This window comes from Panicum hallii, chromosome 5 (assembly GCF_002211085.1).
Source record: "Panicum hallii strain FIL2 chromosome 5, PHallii_v3.1, whole genome shotgun sequence".
NCBI lineage: Eukaryota > Viridiplantae > Streptophyta > Magnoliopsida > Poales > Poaceae > Panicum > Panicum hallii.
Window position 1 is genome coordinate 16088760 of NC_038046.1, and position 15645 is coordinate 16104404.

General features: G+C 44.3%; 1 protein-coding gene across 1 annotated transcript; it reads right to left on the bottom strand.

The window, feature by feature from the left end:
- Nucleotides 1-8684: 8684 nt before the first annotated feature.
- LOC112896007 (transcription factor MYBS3-like) lies at nt 8685-10744 on the bottom strand. The gene is made up of 3 exons (XM_025964041.1): nt 10159-10744; nt 9541-9737; nt 8685-9395 (listed from the first exon to the last, which is right to left on the bottom strand). The coding sequence occupies exons 1-3, from the start codon at nt 10526-10528 to the stop codon at nt 9069-9071; spliced, it is 894 nt and encodes a 297-aa protein (XP_025819826.1). The 5' UTR covers nt 10529-10744; the 3' UTR covers nt 8685-9068.
- Nucleotides 10745-15645: the final 4901 nt, after the last annotated feature.

Here is a 15645-nt window from a genome sequence, read left to right on the forward strand (position 1 = left end):
ATAATTCATGCACTGAATGCTTTTAGATTATACTTAGAATTCAAAGAGTTTACAGTGTGAACAGATTGCGAAGCCATTTGTCGTTATTATAAACAAATAAATAGCAAAAGGAGTTCTGCTAGAAGATGTGTTTTATTCAAAAATATTATTGCTAGAAATGGATATAAAGTAATGTTTGAGTATATTAAAGAAAAGCAAAACAAATTACCTGACATTTTTTCATGTTTATCTTTCTTGCAGAAATGATGAAGAAAAGCGTCACCTTCAATCGAATCAAAATATTTGTGTTTGGACAAGATACCAAGCTCAAAGTATTAACACCAAATTCATATAAATTCAAGCCAAGAGATCATATTGTTTTGGATGAAGTGTAGGAATGTAGTTTTAGATAATTTCTGATTTCAATACAACAATAAAAGAGAAGAAAAAGACTACATGCTATCAATACTAAATAGCCTTACTGAATATTTCCACCAAAATTAACAAAATTCTACCAACCCCAAATATTCCAGAAGCTCCAAAACAAAGACCAATATCTGATGGAAAACAACCTGGTCTATATATAATCTTTGAAGAAATAATCTCCGAGAAAATGGAAGCCAATCTGACTCAAGTCGGAATGGCATGGAAAAAATACACTAAAATTGATGAAGTCTTGACCAAAGCAAGATCTATATTGGGAGTGAATTATTATATAGAACTAGCTGCCAAAGAATATATCAAAAATTTCAAACTAGAAAAGATAAAAGGAATACAGCAAAGAGCATCCCTAATAAATACAGCCCAAGAAGTTCCATCCAGATAAACTTATAAACAAACTCTGCAAAAAAGAATAGAGCTTCTAGATAGTGAATATATAGATTGGAAGATCATAGAAATGATTGAACATATTTCACCATAGTATAAAAAAGAAATAAAAGAACAAATTATGAATGAATTAAAGGATGAAATGAAGAACCAAATAATGAATAAGCTAAGACAAGAATTTGAAGAAAAGTTTGAAATTATAAAGAAAGACTTAGATGACAAATTTGAATTCATGAAAAAATAGAAGACTCACCAGAACATAAGATGGATATTCGCGGCCACAGCCAAGCTTGAAAGTACTTGAATATTGATAGAATATCAATAATTCGAATGTGGAAGATACCATATCAATAACACCTTAATTTGATAGTAATACTATCAAATCTTCGGGCATGGAAGACATATCCAAGTAAAAAACCCAAAAATATTTTCCAAAATCATCCATAATATGCACTCTGGTAAATAGTTGAAAAATAATAATAAAATAAATCAGGCAGCATGAGATATAGCAAGCGGCACCGTTGAAGTCTTGCATGCGCTCAGGAACTTGTGCTGATGCTTTGGATAAAGTTTGTATGAACGCACTCTGCATGCTGTGGATTCCATATGGGAATTTGTTAAAAAATAGAATCCACGAGCGGAGCAGAATCTTCAGTTAAGACCATGCAGAAGAAGTTAGCGCCATGTAGAAGAATGATAAGCTCGGCAAAGAAGATAAGAGCAGCGAAGATCTCAGCACTCTCCGCAGCAGTATATAACACAGAACGAAGGCATCAAAGAGAGAAGCTAGAACCTCCGAGAGCGAAGATCATGCTGAGAGTCCCAAAAAATAATAAAATCCCTAGTACCATCCTTGTAAAATAGCCACCAAGCCTGTCGTAGAATAACCCGTGTAAGGTAATATTTTTCCTTCTTTGTTTTAAGAGTTTGGGATTTCCCGAAAGGCAAAACCATATGTAGCTTGTTTGATTTAATAAAGTAGTTTTTCTTTAATTTCCCTATATCTACTAGTTTGGATGTGCGTTTTAAGTCTTTGTGCCAAGGATCCTATAGGAGAGATCTCTTCGGTAGTTCTTATTTATAGCCGTGTCAATATAGCCGTGTTTGACAGTTGAGAGAACGTTATTACAGAAGTGTTCCCTTTAGGTGGAACCGCCTGGGGAGATGATATGAATTTAGGGCGCATAGTCATGACCCTAGAAATTTAGGGAAAGGAGGCTGCTTGTTAGATACGTACTCGTGATAAATATTATGAGTATCGAGTAGAACTTTACAACCACATAATACACGGGCTGTCACGTTGGTTTCGCCAACCTAACACGATCCTGCAATACATATAAAACTAATAAAAAACTAATAACCTCCTGAGCATATAAAACACTAATTACAAGAGGATAAAAATTAATCAACGAATAAACAAATACACAAGCCGCATATTCTAATCCAAATATCTTAAGCATATAAGACAAACATTTTAATCTGAATATTCTAATCACTAATTTTAGATTCCTCGCTATATTTTAGAGAGAGAGAGAGTTATTTATAAAACATCCCTTTGCAGCTTATGGTTCTTTGTTTCTAGGTGTATGCCATCTTTAATTTGTAATATGGCCAGTGTTAATAATCTATATATGTACCGAGGCCTAATTGACAGTTCTCAATCAATTCATAAAGTAGTTGAGAATAAGCCTCTCGTGCTAAATTGCTTCAAAAACGCTTCTCTTACAATATTGCTGGTAGCTGCTGCAAGAACAACGCCATTTTAAAAAGCACGTTGAAATAAAAATATATTGATACAACGTATGTACACTAAACACGAATTTAATTGTATCTGTGTCATTAGATTAAATCTTGCAAAGTTTGACTTCTTAAAATCATGAACCTACAATCATGATGGCACCTTTTGCAAGAAAAGCGCTCACACACTCTTTGCTCCCAAGTATAGATGGCCAGATGGGCGGTACAGCCCAACACGGCACGAGCCCGATTGGGCACAGCACGACAAGGCACGGTCGGCGAACCGTGCTATGCCGCCGCCGTGGCCCAAGCACGGCACAAAGGGCGCGTGGTCATGCCGTGCCGGCACGATGGCATGGTCGGCCCGTGCGTGTCGTGCCGGCCCAAGCTAGATGCTGGTGGTCGCAGGTGCAGCAGGAGCGGCGGCGACGATGGCGAGGCGTGCGAGGAGGAGGCGGCGGCGGCGACGGCGAGGCACGCGGGGGAGGAGGAGGAGGTGGCGACGGCGAGGCGCGTGGGGAGGAGGCGGCGACGACTAGAGGCGCGTAGGGGAGGAGGAGGAGGCGACGACGAAAGCGAGGAGCGCGGGGGAGGAGGTTGGTCGAGTGGAGGTAGCGACACCACCGAATACTCCACAACCCCGCAGCTCATGAACCAACAGGAGCACGTCGCTTGGACACAAGGTCTTCAGATGATAACCCATCATCATAGCTAGCGCCGTCAATAACGACGATGTCCCACGACGAGCCAGCCACTGCCATGCAGAGTTAGCCGCCGTGGTCCACTCTTTGCTGAAAGCTGTGTAGCTGTTATGCCATCAGACCCGCTTGCGCCTCCTGACGAAATTGACTTACACCGGATTAACACCCGCAAAGCAGGGCTAGCCGCTGTAGGTCACTGCAAACCTTGTTCGTCTTTGTTGTTTCCTAGATGGAGGTTAGAGCGAGGTTTCTTTCTATCCAGTAGTACTGTAAAAAAAATAGTTTGGTGTGCTAGAGTTCCCAACGTACTCTGTTTTTGCTTGACATGAAGCAAGCAAGCCTTTGGTCTATGCCCGGTCTCTGTTTCGCTTGTACGAGAAAATTGCCTCTCTTTTTTTCAGAGAACAGGAGTACACAAGAAGTACCACCACTTTTTATATCTTTAGATCCAGTGCATATACGTACATAACCGATATATTCGTACACTGATCCAACGCAGATACACACACCTAGTACAAACAAGAGAAGCAAGAAACACGTATGCAGGCCGCCGTACTGGGCTACTGGCGACAGCCACAGTGGTCCTGATAATCCGGTGCAAAACAAAAGCAAAAGCATTCGTTCCGACGACCCAACTGGCCAACTCCACAAACCAAGCATCCACACGAACAAAGAACCTCCAAGGATATCCACAAGAGCGATCGCCCGCGATGGCTACGGCGCCATCATCACGCCGAAGCATACCATTTCCTGCGCCTGCCGCCACGCAGCCCGCGCCACCGACCGTATCCTCGCATGGGTCGCCGGCGTCCACACGCGCGCGCGCCTGCCCGCGCGCGGGCCGGCGCGGCGGAGCATGTGGCTGCGCGCGCGCCCCGCCGAGCAGATGTCACGAACGCCCGCGCGCGCGCGCGTGTGGACGACTCCGAGGCAGGCCGAATCAAGAGAGGCGAGGACGTGGAAGGGACGGGGGAGGGGGCGGGGGGACAGGGTCGCTGCCGCGTCGCCGTCGCCCGAAAGGCGCCCCGCGCAGCGTCCAAATCATACAAGCGTCTTGCCCCCGGGAGCGCGCGGTGGCCTGCGTACGTGGCCCGTGGTCCCCCGGATGGCCGGATAGGCAGCAAGCTTGGAAGGATAGGGTTTTGCTCCGGGTGCGTCGTCGTGGACACTGGACAGTCGTCGCCGGGGCGCGGCCGGGTACCGTACCGGACAACCTGTGCGTGCCGGGCGCCGCTGTGCATGCATACGAGCTTTGTCTCTGATGATGATAGTTTGGCCGTTGTTAATCCAGGAATCCGATTTTCTTTTGCAAGAGCTTTGTGTTAAATTTGAAATTGCTCTAAAAATATTATTAGAATAAAATTATTTTAATTTGGCACAATCATATTTTTTAATGCCAATTAAGCATTGCATTGCTTCTAGCTAAAAAGACATGTCTTCCAACTCTAAACTTATACTTCGGCATTGGGTGACTACAAAATGGCATACTAGATATGATAGTAGTTTTATATATTCAATGCAATGGGTACAATAACCAATGCCATTTTTTTTAAAAAAAAAAGCAGACTCATCACAAGTGAATCTCCCCTCTCCATGCCATATTTCGCACATGTGGCTTACTTCAACGATTGAACGACTCAAACTAGAGACAAATATTTCGATTGTTATGCATAAATAAGGAAAAAAAAAGTAAAATTCAAGATTGGTAACAAAAATATTTATTCAAGATCACAAAGAAAAAAATGAAAATAACTATGACAAAGGAAATAGAGCGTAAGGAAAGGAACCAGTGCACGGCTTGGCACAACATTTTAGGTTTGAGTACTAATCTTAGTTCAAACCATGTCCACTTAGATATTTTTATGAATAAAATTTATTGATTTATGGTATCATTGATCCTCATAATCATATATCTATCTTAAATATGAGTTAATAATTGCTATTTGTCTTTCATTAGACTGTTAACCATAAAATCTGTTTGATTTGAACTCATAACTACTTTAATATTTATGCTTCTTTCGTTGGCTACTGTTTTAATTTGTGCATGATTTATAAGGTATGAAATTAATCCGTTGCTATTCTAAACAATCAGAATTTGCTGCCTCTTAATTTCTGCACACATCTATTTCATGTTATCTTTTTAAGGTGACTTATAGTACGATGATCTGATGTAACAGATCTAGTGTTTGATCGAGCATAAATATCATTGCTGATAAATTATTGTTCTATGTTCATTATCTGTCTTAGTATCTATATGCATTATATGTTGAGGATTGTGTTTAGAATTTCTTATCCATTTAGAATCCTATGAAAATCCTCTACGTTAGCCATTAACCTGTCGTTTCATGGGGAAGGGCACGTTGGGATGAGAATGAGGCAGTATGGATTGGGGAGGAAACTGATGAGGTTGAAGAATATGCTAGTTATACTGTAGGTTGAAGTAGATGTCTAACTATTGGATCTATATCTAGTGTTAAGAAAATCGTGTGCTAAAAGAAGCTATTTCACTCGAGTGTTGTATAGAAATATCATTTATCAAGACATATTATCCGTGCACGTATAAAATTCCATTTTCGTAACATAAGTTTAATGTCACATCTATTTTTTTCTAAAATTATATTTATTTTTTAAAAATATATGTTTGTTCTTTATTTCATAACTATGAGCCATTCTTTTGTGTATTAGATATATTTTTACAATTGATCAATATGTAAATTGTAGTTAATATTTGTTGTATAAATAAATGCATGTACCTCTAGTAAAATTTGAATTTGAGTTTATTTAACACATAACTTGTCAACAGGTAAATAGGTGGACCCATGAGTAATGGTCTCAATCTAAGAAAAAAGTATCTAATCATACCACATCTAGTGATGTCTCATTTAAAAAGCTGTAAATTTGTAATATTGATTAGTCTCAATGCCCCACTATACAACTAATTAGTAGTTATAGTGGCTAAGTACCATACAACCGCATCCAATTTAAGGCTTTGTAGTTATTTTTGGGTAGCTGCATTGCAAGATATGGGCTCCATAAGCCCATCATATATAGGTCATGCACAGGAGGATGGAGTAGGGAGGTAATGTGAAGAAAACAGGTAGTGTTAGGGTTTAAACAAGAAGAAGTTGATCTAGATATATAGTTGGATCAAAATACATATTGGTTTTAAAATTTAAGTGAGATACAACAAAAATCTTAGAAGGATACGAATCTGAAAGAGAAATAGAACATCCATTGTCCATTAACTGACGCGAAGCCAGCGGATATTCTAATAGTAGCCACTAGCTAGCTCCCCATATAAGTTGGTGATAAAAGTTTATAGCCTCCCGCGGATTTTTATCTTTTTTCCATTACATGGCTTTTGTTGGGTGGGGTGTTGTCGTGTTGATTATCCATGGTGCTAACAAGCACACGAGGCTCCTTTGCAGGCAAAAAAAAAAACACACTCCTTGCTGCCTGCCAAGTGCCATGTATCAATCGCCCAAAAGCAGCAAGTGAAAAAAAATTATGTCATCTATCTATATCCTCTGCTACCTGCCACACTGAAACTCTTGAGACACCACACTGCACACGGTACCTGATAAAGCGCCAAACACCCTTAGCTTTTGTCTGCTCCCACGTCAACTGTTTCCACCACCAGCATACACCCCTGCTGCCGCACCAGGAACGAAGAAGATCTTGAAGGGAGATATTCCTGTCATCCTATCTCAGATTCTCAGTTGTGCTAGCCCAATTGGCAACTGGGCATGAAAGCACTCCGCAGGTTGGTTGGCTTGGCGCTCTGTCCACTTGGGAGTTGGGACCCCGGGCGGCCAGGTGCTACATGAAACGACTGGTGCAGGGCTCCCCAATTTGGCCACGTACTTGGCGCCGTGTAGCAAGACCCTGCGGCTCCATGAATGAATCTGGACTACACGCATTTGTCCGTACGGCCGACCTACGCACCAACCGTATCGTAGATCTGGAAGGTATCGTGGTTGCAGGTCCCCCAATCGGAATGATGATACGAGTACACGACGCATATAACACCCCGCGATACTGCAGCTGGCCATTGCTATCTGAATTGAATCTCCCTTGTCGTAGCATGTGGAAGCATACGTGACTAATGCCGATAATGGTAGTAGGCACCAGACTGGGGCGGTATGCAAAGTGATTCTTGTGATACAATGTGTACCCTTCAGATGCAGCCAATTCTAACATCAACCAAACACTAGCAAGTAGTTTCTATACTTGTTATCTCGTATAAACACTACACAAAACTATCCTAGACAGCGGGTTGGACTGTCCTTATATACAACCATAAACACTTAATTGTATGAATGCACACACACACTACCATATGAGCTCGCCTCTGAGAGACGAGTATGATGGATTTGGAAATTGACAACCACATACGCCTCGTTCTCTACTAGCACGTCTCGTCTCTAACACTAAAAGAATAGCATTGTTAATTTTTAAAATAAATCTAAAATATGCCAGCACCCATGTAGAGTTTATTACTTGAAACCAGATGGGTAGATCCACCATAAGGAAGTAACTCAATTCGCATGCTAAAATTATTTAAGCTCAAACTATATGTAACAATCCATCATCTTGATCATTGGAACATTATTTTTCTTCTGTTAGAACGTTGCCAGTGGGGGCAGGGCCCGTGGTTGATATGGCCTTATGGGTGGCAGCAGGGCAACTTAGGGCAGCAGCTTGCCGCTTGCAAGAGCCGGTTGGGGTGTTGGCGAAGGCGGGGTAGAGTGGATTTTGTGGCTGTTGAGTGAAAAAGGAATATGTGAGGGGGGAGGAGAGGGACGGTGTTGATGTAGGCATCAGTGGGCCGTGCCAGTAGTTAGGAATAGTAAGAGTAAAGTTAAGTACATTGATACACGTCAGCGATCTCATAGGTCGTCTTACGCAAGTCCACGAAGGATTTTTGATTAGGTGCGGAGAGAGAAGGAGGGGAGACAACAACCGCCTCATAGGCTAAAATTTAGGACTATGAGATCACTTTCTCACCATTATAGGAGTTGTTGTTACCATGCAACTCACAATATTTTTTTTCTATGCACAAATTATGGAATTATGTATTTACTATAAGACAACCTATTGTATATATGGTTTGTTACATCGTTTCAAGATGACGTGGCAATGCATAAGACCGCCTATTAGACTATACCAATGTACTTGCCCTGAGAGGGTGAAGAGAGAGGCAGCACACGTACAGGGGATCATAACAACTATCACCATCACCCCCAGATCACTTTGATAACTGATTCAATGAAGTGAGTCTAGCTAGAGGTACTGGCAAGTTCTCTTTTGAAAGAAGTGGAACACGGGTTATACTTGTAGAAGTTCATCATAAACAAATCCTAGGAAAAGACGAGGATATAAAAGTTATCTTGAGCGTACACGCATTGAGAGACCAGTCAGTGGTGGTAGAGTCTCGGGTTGAGGAAGACGAACTGGATCGATGCATATTACCAAGAAATTGATCTCGGCCGTTGGTTTGTGTCAACATATACATAGCTTGTACAAAAACTGGCAATTTCAATGCCTAGCGCGCAGGGGAATGAACAAGGAATGTGCAGTGTCATACAGGAGCAGAACCGATTCTGATTACGCGTATATATATGGCGCTAAAGATAGTACACAGGGTACGGTATCCACAGTTAGTGCTGCTTGCACAACGTTTTTCACGAATAATATTGCCTACCGCCTCATCTCCATCTGGCAAGAACCGACACAGCATGCAGCACCCCCGGCCATGGCAACTTGCGCTGATGAAACATGGAGCGAGCTGCGTGAGCCCATGACGATGACTAGGCGCGCGAGTCATGTTCCGACGGATGGGGTGGACAGGGACATGCTCAGCTCCAGGTCCAACGGAGAGCAGTGGTGGCCGTGCCCAGCACCAGCAGGGCCATGATGATGGGAAGGCTGCAGCTCCGCCGGGGCCGCCGCGGGGAACGGTCGGGTCCCTGCACCTGACGCCGACGACACGTCGGCCCTGCCGTCGTCTTCCTCCGCGGAATTCAGGTCGAAAGCCGTCGTCCTCATCTCGGCGCGTTCATGGCGCGGCACGTTCAGCGACAGAGAAGTCGAGGCGCCGTCGCTGCTCGGCGGATCGGAGATGCTCGAATTGTTCTCACAGATCGGTACCTGTTGCGTCATATGGATTCACACCGCACGAGATCGGTTAATTGGCTGACCAATCCAAGAACTCATGATTCAGGCGATTGCAAAACGTTGTTCTTGCGTTGCAAGACTACTACACCTGTACTGTATGAAATGCAGATGTACTAACCATGTCAAATAGGCTGGACCGGCGCTTCTTCTTCCCCATGCTGTTCTGCCTGAGGAAGAACTTCTGGGCATGGCTGGCGACCTGCGTCGGGGTCCTCGTCGTGACGTAGTTCCTGGAGATGCCTCGCCAGTCGCCCTTGCCCAGCTTCTCCAGGCCGGCAAGGAACTGCCTGTGCTCCTCCTCGCTCCATGGAACGCCTGCCGCGCGTGTTCAGATGCAGTGCACAGATGTTATCGTTACATTTGTCTAGAAACATCAGCTGTTACCAACAGAAAAAAAAATTCGATGATTTCAGGATGACAGGCAGGTTGTCCCCTGAGCTAGTCAAAGGAAGGGAAATATCTCTTAGTTGCTTGATTACTTGCTGCATCAGAAGATAACACAACTTGTTTTATTATTTTAAGAAAAAAGGGGGATGGTGCAAATTTGTTAGGTCAGACTGATGGTTATAATAAGAAAATGAAATTAGGTACAAAAAGGTTTCTGAATTTCAAAGCAACAAATCTCCTCTCTCTCTTTTTCATAGGAAAAAATCAGGCACTTAAACTATGCACTTGTTCAGAGTTCAGACCAAATTAAAAGGACACCTTCAAATTGTTGCTCGCCGTGTTGACGTACCTTTCTTCCTCTCCGCCACAACTCTGGCACTTCCATCAGACAGGTACCCGTTGGTGGCCGCCCTCTCCAGGCCCTCTTCGATCGACAGCAGCAGCGAGGACGAGGACGACGACGACGGCGAGACGAGGGAGCAGCCAGCAGGCGCCGCGAGCTGCAGGCAGTCCATGCTGTAGCTCTTCTTCATGGACGCCGCGCCCGCACCGCCGCCGCCGGCGTGGACCTGCACTCCGAAGAGCCTCACCCCGCCGCCACCGCCTCCGACGCCGCCGTTATCGCCGCCCTGGCAGGGCATGGTTTCTCTGCTGTGTCCCAGGCCGCAGGTCCTGGAGTTGTGGCCGTGGTTGCCACAGTGGGAGCACTTCCTGGCCATGGTGTGGCTATAAATCGACCGGCCGAATCTGTACCGTGGCCTTTGCCGCGGATGGCGAGGCGCGGTGAGAGGGATGGGTGGAGGCCAGTGCGTCCACAAGAGCACAGACCACGGCGCGGCAGTCTGGGTGGTAGCGCGCTGCTGCTACTGCTGCTAGCTACCGGCCGGGATAGGTGGTAGCTACCGGTGGTCGATGGAGCGAGCTCACACTGGGAAAGAAACTTACACAGGCGCCCCACTATAAATATGCTTGCTTCTCCGGTGTATGTGAGATGCCTGGCTGCCGATGTGGACATGTTATTGGACGGGAAACCACACAAAAGTGATGCTACTTGCAGTCGCCTTCTAGATCGTGTACCTTGGACTTTAGTGGTAACTTTTGATTGGCCAATTATCAATAAAATATGGCACCGGTATATTTTATAGTACATGTTATAATATATAAGAGCACATTGGAGTCCAAAAAAAAGGGAGTATAGCCCTAGCTACAAATATCAACCAAATGAGGGACTTAATAAGCTACATACATACACTTCCATGCCTGATGATGGCGCCTTTGTTCTCTGTAAATTTTGAACAACTACAAGCGTGTGCCAAAATTATCATAAGACTTTCACTTGGGAAAACTACGCCTCGATTTTTTATAAAAAATAAATTTATAAACAATTTAGGTGTCAAAATTTCCTCAAACTAACAAGTGGGACCAAATGTCAACCTAGTCCGCCCCATCTTGTACCGTGCTACTGACTGTGCAATCATGCCACCTCATCACGGTAACAAGGTAGCAGCACAGCCAAGGAATGAAGCGCTTGCGTGGCAGTGGTTACCTCCGTGTTTCAATGAGAAGAAAACAATGCACATAGACACAACTGTCGAAGTGAAAATTAAAGCACATACGAGCAGAGAATTTTGCCTGAGTTCGCTGCAAGGTGTAAGCAACAGAGCTACCAATTGTTCAACGATCAAGTTGCCACGACGTCACATACCACACGTAAGAGAAAACGGACTTTCTACTCATAGCTCCCGCACGTGCAATCCGCATGCACGCGCGTGCGCTAGCTGCGCGTAATGTTACAATCCACCGCTACTATAAGTATTCAGAGAAAGAGGGACCACGAGGAGATTGTGGTAGCTATTAGCTCCACTTTGCTTAATTCCTAAGCGAAGCAGTGCTATTTGAGAAGGTGCAGGGTGTGTTTGGTTGGAGCCTGACTTTTGAAAAAGCTGCTGTTAGCTGTGGGCTGTGGAAAAGCTACTGTGAAAAAGTTGCTGTGGAAAAAGCAGAAGACCATTTGGTTAGAGCAGCTGTGAGCTGTGGGAAACTGTGTGCGCTGTGGGTGAAATACCTGTAATACGCCTAAATATTTGTGGGACTGTATATAAACCAAAATACTCGTACAAACATAATATGTTCACTATTTCGCATGTGAATGTATCTTTTGGAAAGAAAAATATTAAATTTTCTAAGTTTTTCATCCATATGGGCGGCGTCGGAGCGGCAGCCGGGCCAGGCAGCATCGGGCAGCGCTAGGCGGCGGGGCGGCGGGGCGGGCGGTGTCGGGGCGGCAGCCGGGCCGAGCGGCGTCGGGTGGCACTGGGCGGGCGGCGTCGGGCGGCGGGCGGGGCGCTACGGCGCCGGATCCAGGCGGGGCAGCGGCCCGCGTCGGGCGGCCGGGCCGCGCGGCGGCGGGGCATCCGCCTGGCGGGCAGCGGCGGGCGGGAAGCGGGAGGCGGGGGGTGGGTGGCGGGATGGGGACACTAGAACGGATGGGGACGGGAAGTGGATAGAACGAACCGTTTTTTTCCATAATCAGTGGCAGGTGGGTAAATTTTTACCACAAAAGCCACTGAAAGCAGGGGGAGGTGATTTTGCATTTGTACTAGGGTAAAAGCTGCTTTTGGACAAAAGCACCTGGCCGTTTAAGTTCTTTGGTTGGCTTTTGGCTTTTGCAAGCAAAAGCATGTGCAAAAGCCCAACCAAAGACACCCTTAGTAGCATAGACACTGGGTTTTACCAAACTTTTTTCTCTTTTGAATCAAGGTTTTCTTACCTCCCATTGAAGAAAGAAAAAAGTTTTTATGAGCTTTGCACGAGCGGAGGTTGAACCAAACACCTCAGCGCTGGTTACAAACATGTTGTATCACGAACTACAACTGGTTCCGCATGTCACAATATCGGACCTAAATCGGAGAGGATAGTTGTGTATGAAAACAGGTATCAGTTAGGGTTCACATTATCAGTGATAGATTTTCGATAACTGCAATATTTCTATTTTATCGGTGGAGCCAGATAGAATTAGATTATCACCCAAAAATATCGATGTTTTGAATTTAGTCGGCTAGCTAGCCTACCTATAAGCGTGTACGCACATTTTTTTAGCTCACCAGCAAACAGATAAAGGGCATGGCCATCCTATATCCCTAATCTTTCCATTGATCCAACCATCCACGTCCTAGCTACAGTCGTCGTTGCCGTTGTGCCTAGCCGGTTGCGTGCTCATGTTTTTCGACATTATTAAGTATGTTTTTTTATTTTGGAGATAACAAATTTTCCTAAATTTTGTCCAGAAAATTTCTCTATCACTGATAAAATTTCGATATATATGATACTCCCGTTTATCACCAACCTCCAATATTCTTTTTTCATCGATAATGTAAACCCTCAATCAGATAATAATCTGCTTGGTTACATCTTCAGATGCCCTACGTCGAAATACTATATGTCGCAGATATTTGTCTGATAAATTAATGAACTCAAGAAAATGACCTAATAACTAGTATAAGAACCCCAATGGAGTGATGAGCATGGACTCCATTGACCAACCATATATGTCTTGCCCAAGACCAGGAAAGAAGCTGTGTCAACTGCCAAATCTGGGAACTAATTATAAAGCTTGTTTAACGATGGATATCAAGCTTGGATTGAGCGAAGAAGTGGCCTGGAACTTTAATCATTGTTATCCTATCTCGAACAGCAGTATTCTAGCTAATCGAATCCATGCAGGGGACTATTTTTTGCATTATCTCCTGTCCTGCAAACTACAGGCTGCTGCCGCTTTCCTCTGCTCGATCGGAATCTTCGATCCACTGATGATAAAGCGGAAAAGATTTGAGCAGAGTGCGTGCTAGTCGTCCATGATGGGGACAGGCATTACCCAGTTTTGTGTAGCATGTTTGGGGCAGATAAGACGGGGATAACATTGTTTTGCTTAGGTGTTGTTCTTCCACTGCCTATAATTAAGATATCAATCAGACAGCAAACCACCAGATCAGCCATGCATTAAGAGATATGCTTCTGAGCCAGGCAGCCAGGCACATCCGCACATTTCTGTTTGCTCCGATCCAGCTGTAACCATGAGATGATCTGCACTAATCTGTGCCGCTTTGGCGGCTAAGTCTTGATTAATCCACATCGTTATCTGATCGGATGATTAAAAGATTTATCATAAGCCGTGGCTTTATTGATTTCACTTAGGAATATTCCGCGGCTTTTCTGCTGTCAATGTTCATCATCCCTATAGCCTGTCAAGAAATGGAGGATTCCTCATCCATGGATGGAAAATAAAGCTAGCGAGTTTCTTGGTGCATTTTGGTTATCTCTTCTCTGAACATTCATTTTTCTTTTTGTTCCATCAAGGGATCCTGATTTGGCATATGCCAATCTTTTCTGCACCCAATGTGCAGACAGCAATCATGCAAGTTGCTCAATTTGATGCTTCTTCCTGTACCACCACCATGATGGCTCCTTTGTCTTTTGAAGAAACGGAAATACTATCATGCAACCAGTTTTTAATATACTTTACAGAGAATTATTTTACACTTGACTCACCCGTTATTGGCATGCTTCTGCTTGCATTTCAGTAACTGCACTCGCAAGCCACAAATGTCAAAGTATGCTTGCCAAAGAAAGAAAGCTCTCTTGACCCACTCAAGAAGGCAAAATAAAGGAGCATGGGCAATATTGTACTACTACCTTAGAGGGGTCCTCTTTTAGCCAACCAGATTTAGCAAGCACAGTAAACACCTCTATAGCACACACCAAGGATGTCAATTTTGTTGGCACATACATGCATGCACACCAGTGGGACAAAGTTGACTAGAGTAAAATTGTTTCAGCTTTGACCAACAATTAGTTCTTACTGGTTTTGGTTTTGTTAAAACCAAGATTATGCACAACATTGTCTTATCTTTGTATTATTACGCATTTTTTTCAACAGGTTATTCTATGCCAAGAAGAAGCATATCTACTCTACGCCAGCCAAAATTACTTAAGATACTATTATTATTAGGATTTGCTGAAGTGGAATCGAAAGCATAGATTGTCATCAGGAAATCACTAATTAAATTCCTTTGTGAGGATCAAATATTCTATGTTTCTGAATTAGCAGTTTCGTGTGGCTGATCCTGAATAACTATTCCTATTTTTTAAAAACATATAATAATAATAATAATGCAGAAACCATAAGTCGAATTTGTTCTTAGAAAAGGTGCGGGTGTCCAATAAATCAATCTCTCCGATAGGAGGGAGCCCGGCCAATCTAGCACCACTTACCAGGACGGCAAGACCCCCATTTGCCACGAACTGTCGTTTGTTTTTTCAGACTTGACTGTCATTCAAGCCAATTAAACATCCAAATTGATTGAACAACCTTTAATTTTTTTCTATTCCGTCCATCCAACGATCTACAAGCTGCTTAAACTCGCGTAGAAAGTAGCTAGTACTAAAATTACTAAAATTAGAAGGGCATCAAAGGCAATCGCTTGTTCCGAAAGCCATCGCCCCAATTGCAGAACGACACTGTGCCGGAGTCAACCGCGGAGGATCGCCGCTCTCATTGGAGCTAGCGGAGGTCACACGCTGCAACAGCCGCGGCGGGAGGCTCGCCGGTCGCCGACGAGACGAGGGAGGGTTCGATGGATCCCGCGAGCACGGGGGTGCGCGCCGCGCCGCACCGCACGTGGTGGATTGCTGCGTTCCGGGGCCTTCTTTCCGCGCCGGCAACGCGGGCCGTTGGACTCGGAGCTTCCATTCACGGAATCGGCCGGCCGGGGGGGGATTCGTTGCGAGTTGCGAGCCACCAACGGGAGTCGATCGAGAGGTGGGTACGCATCTCGCC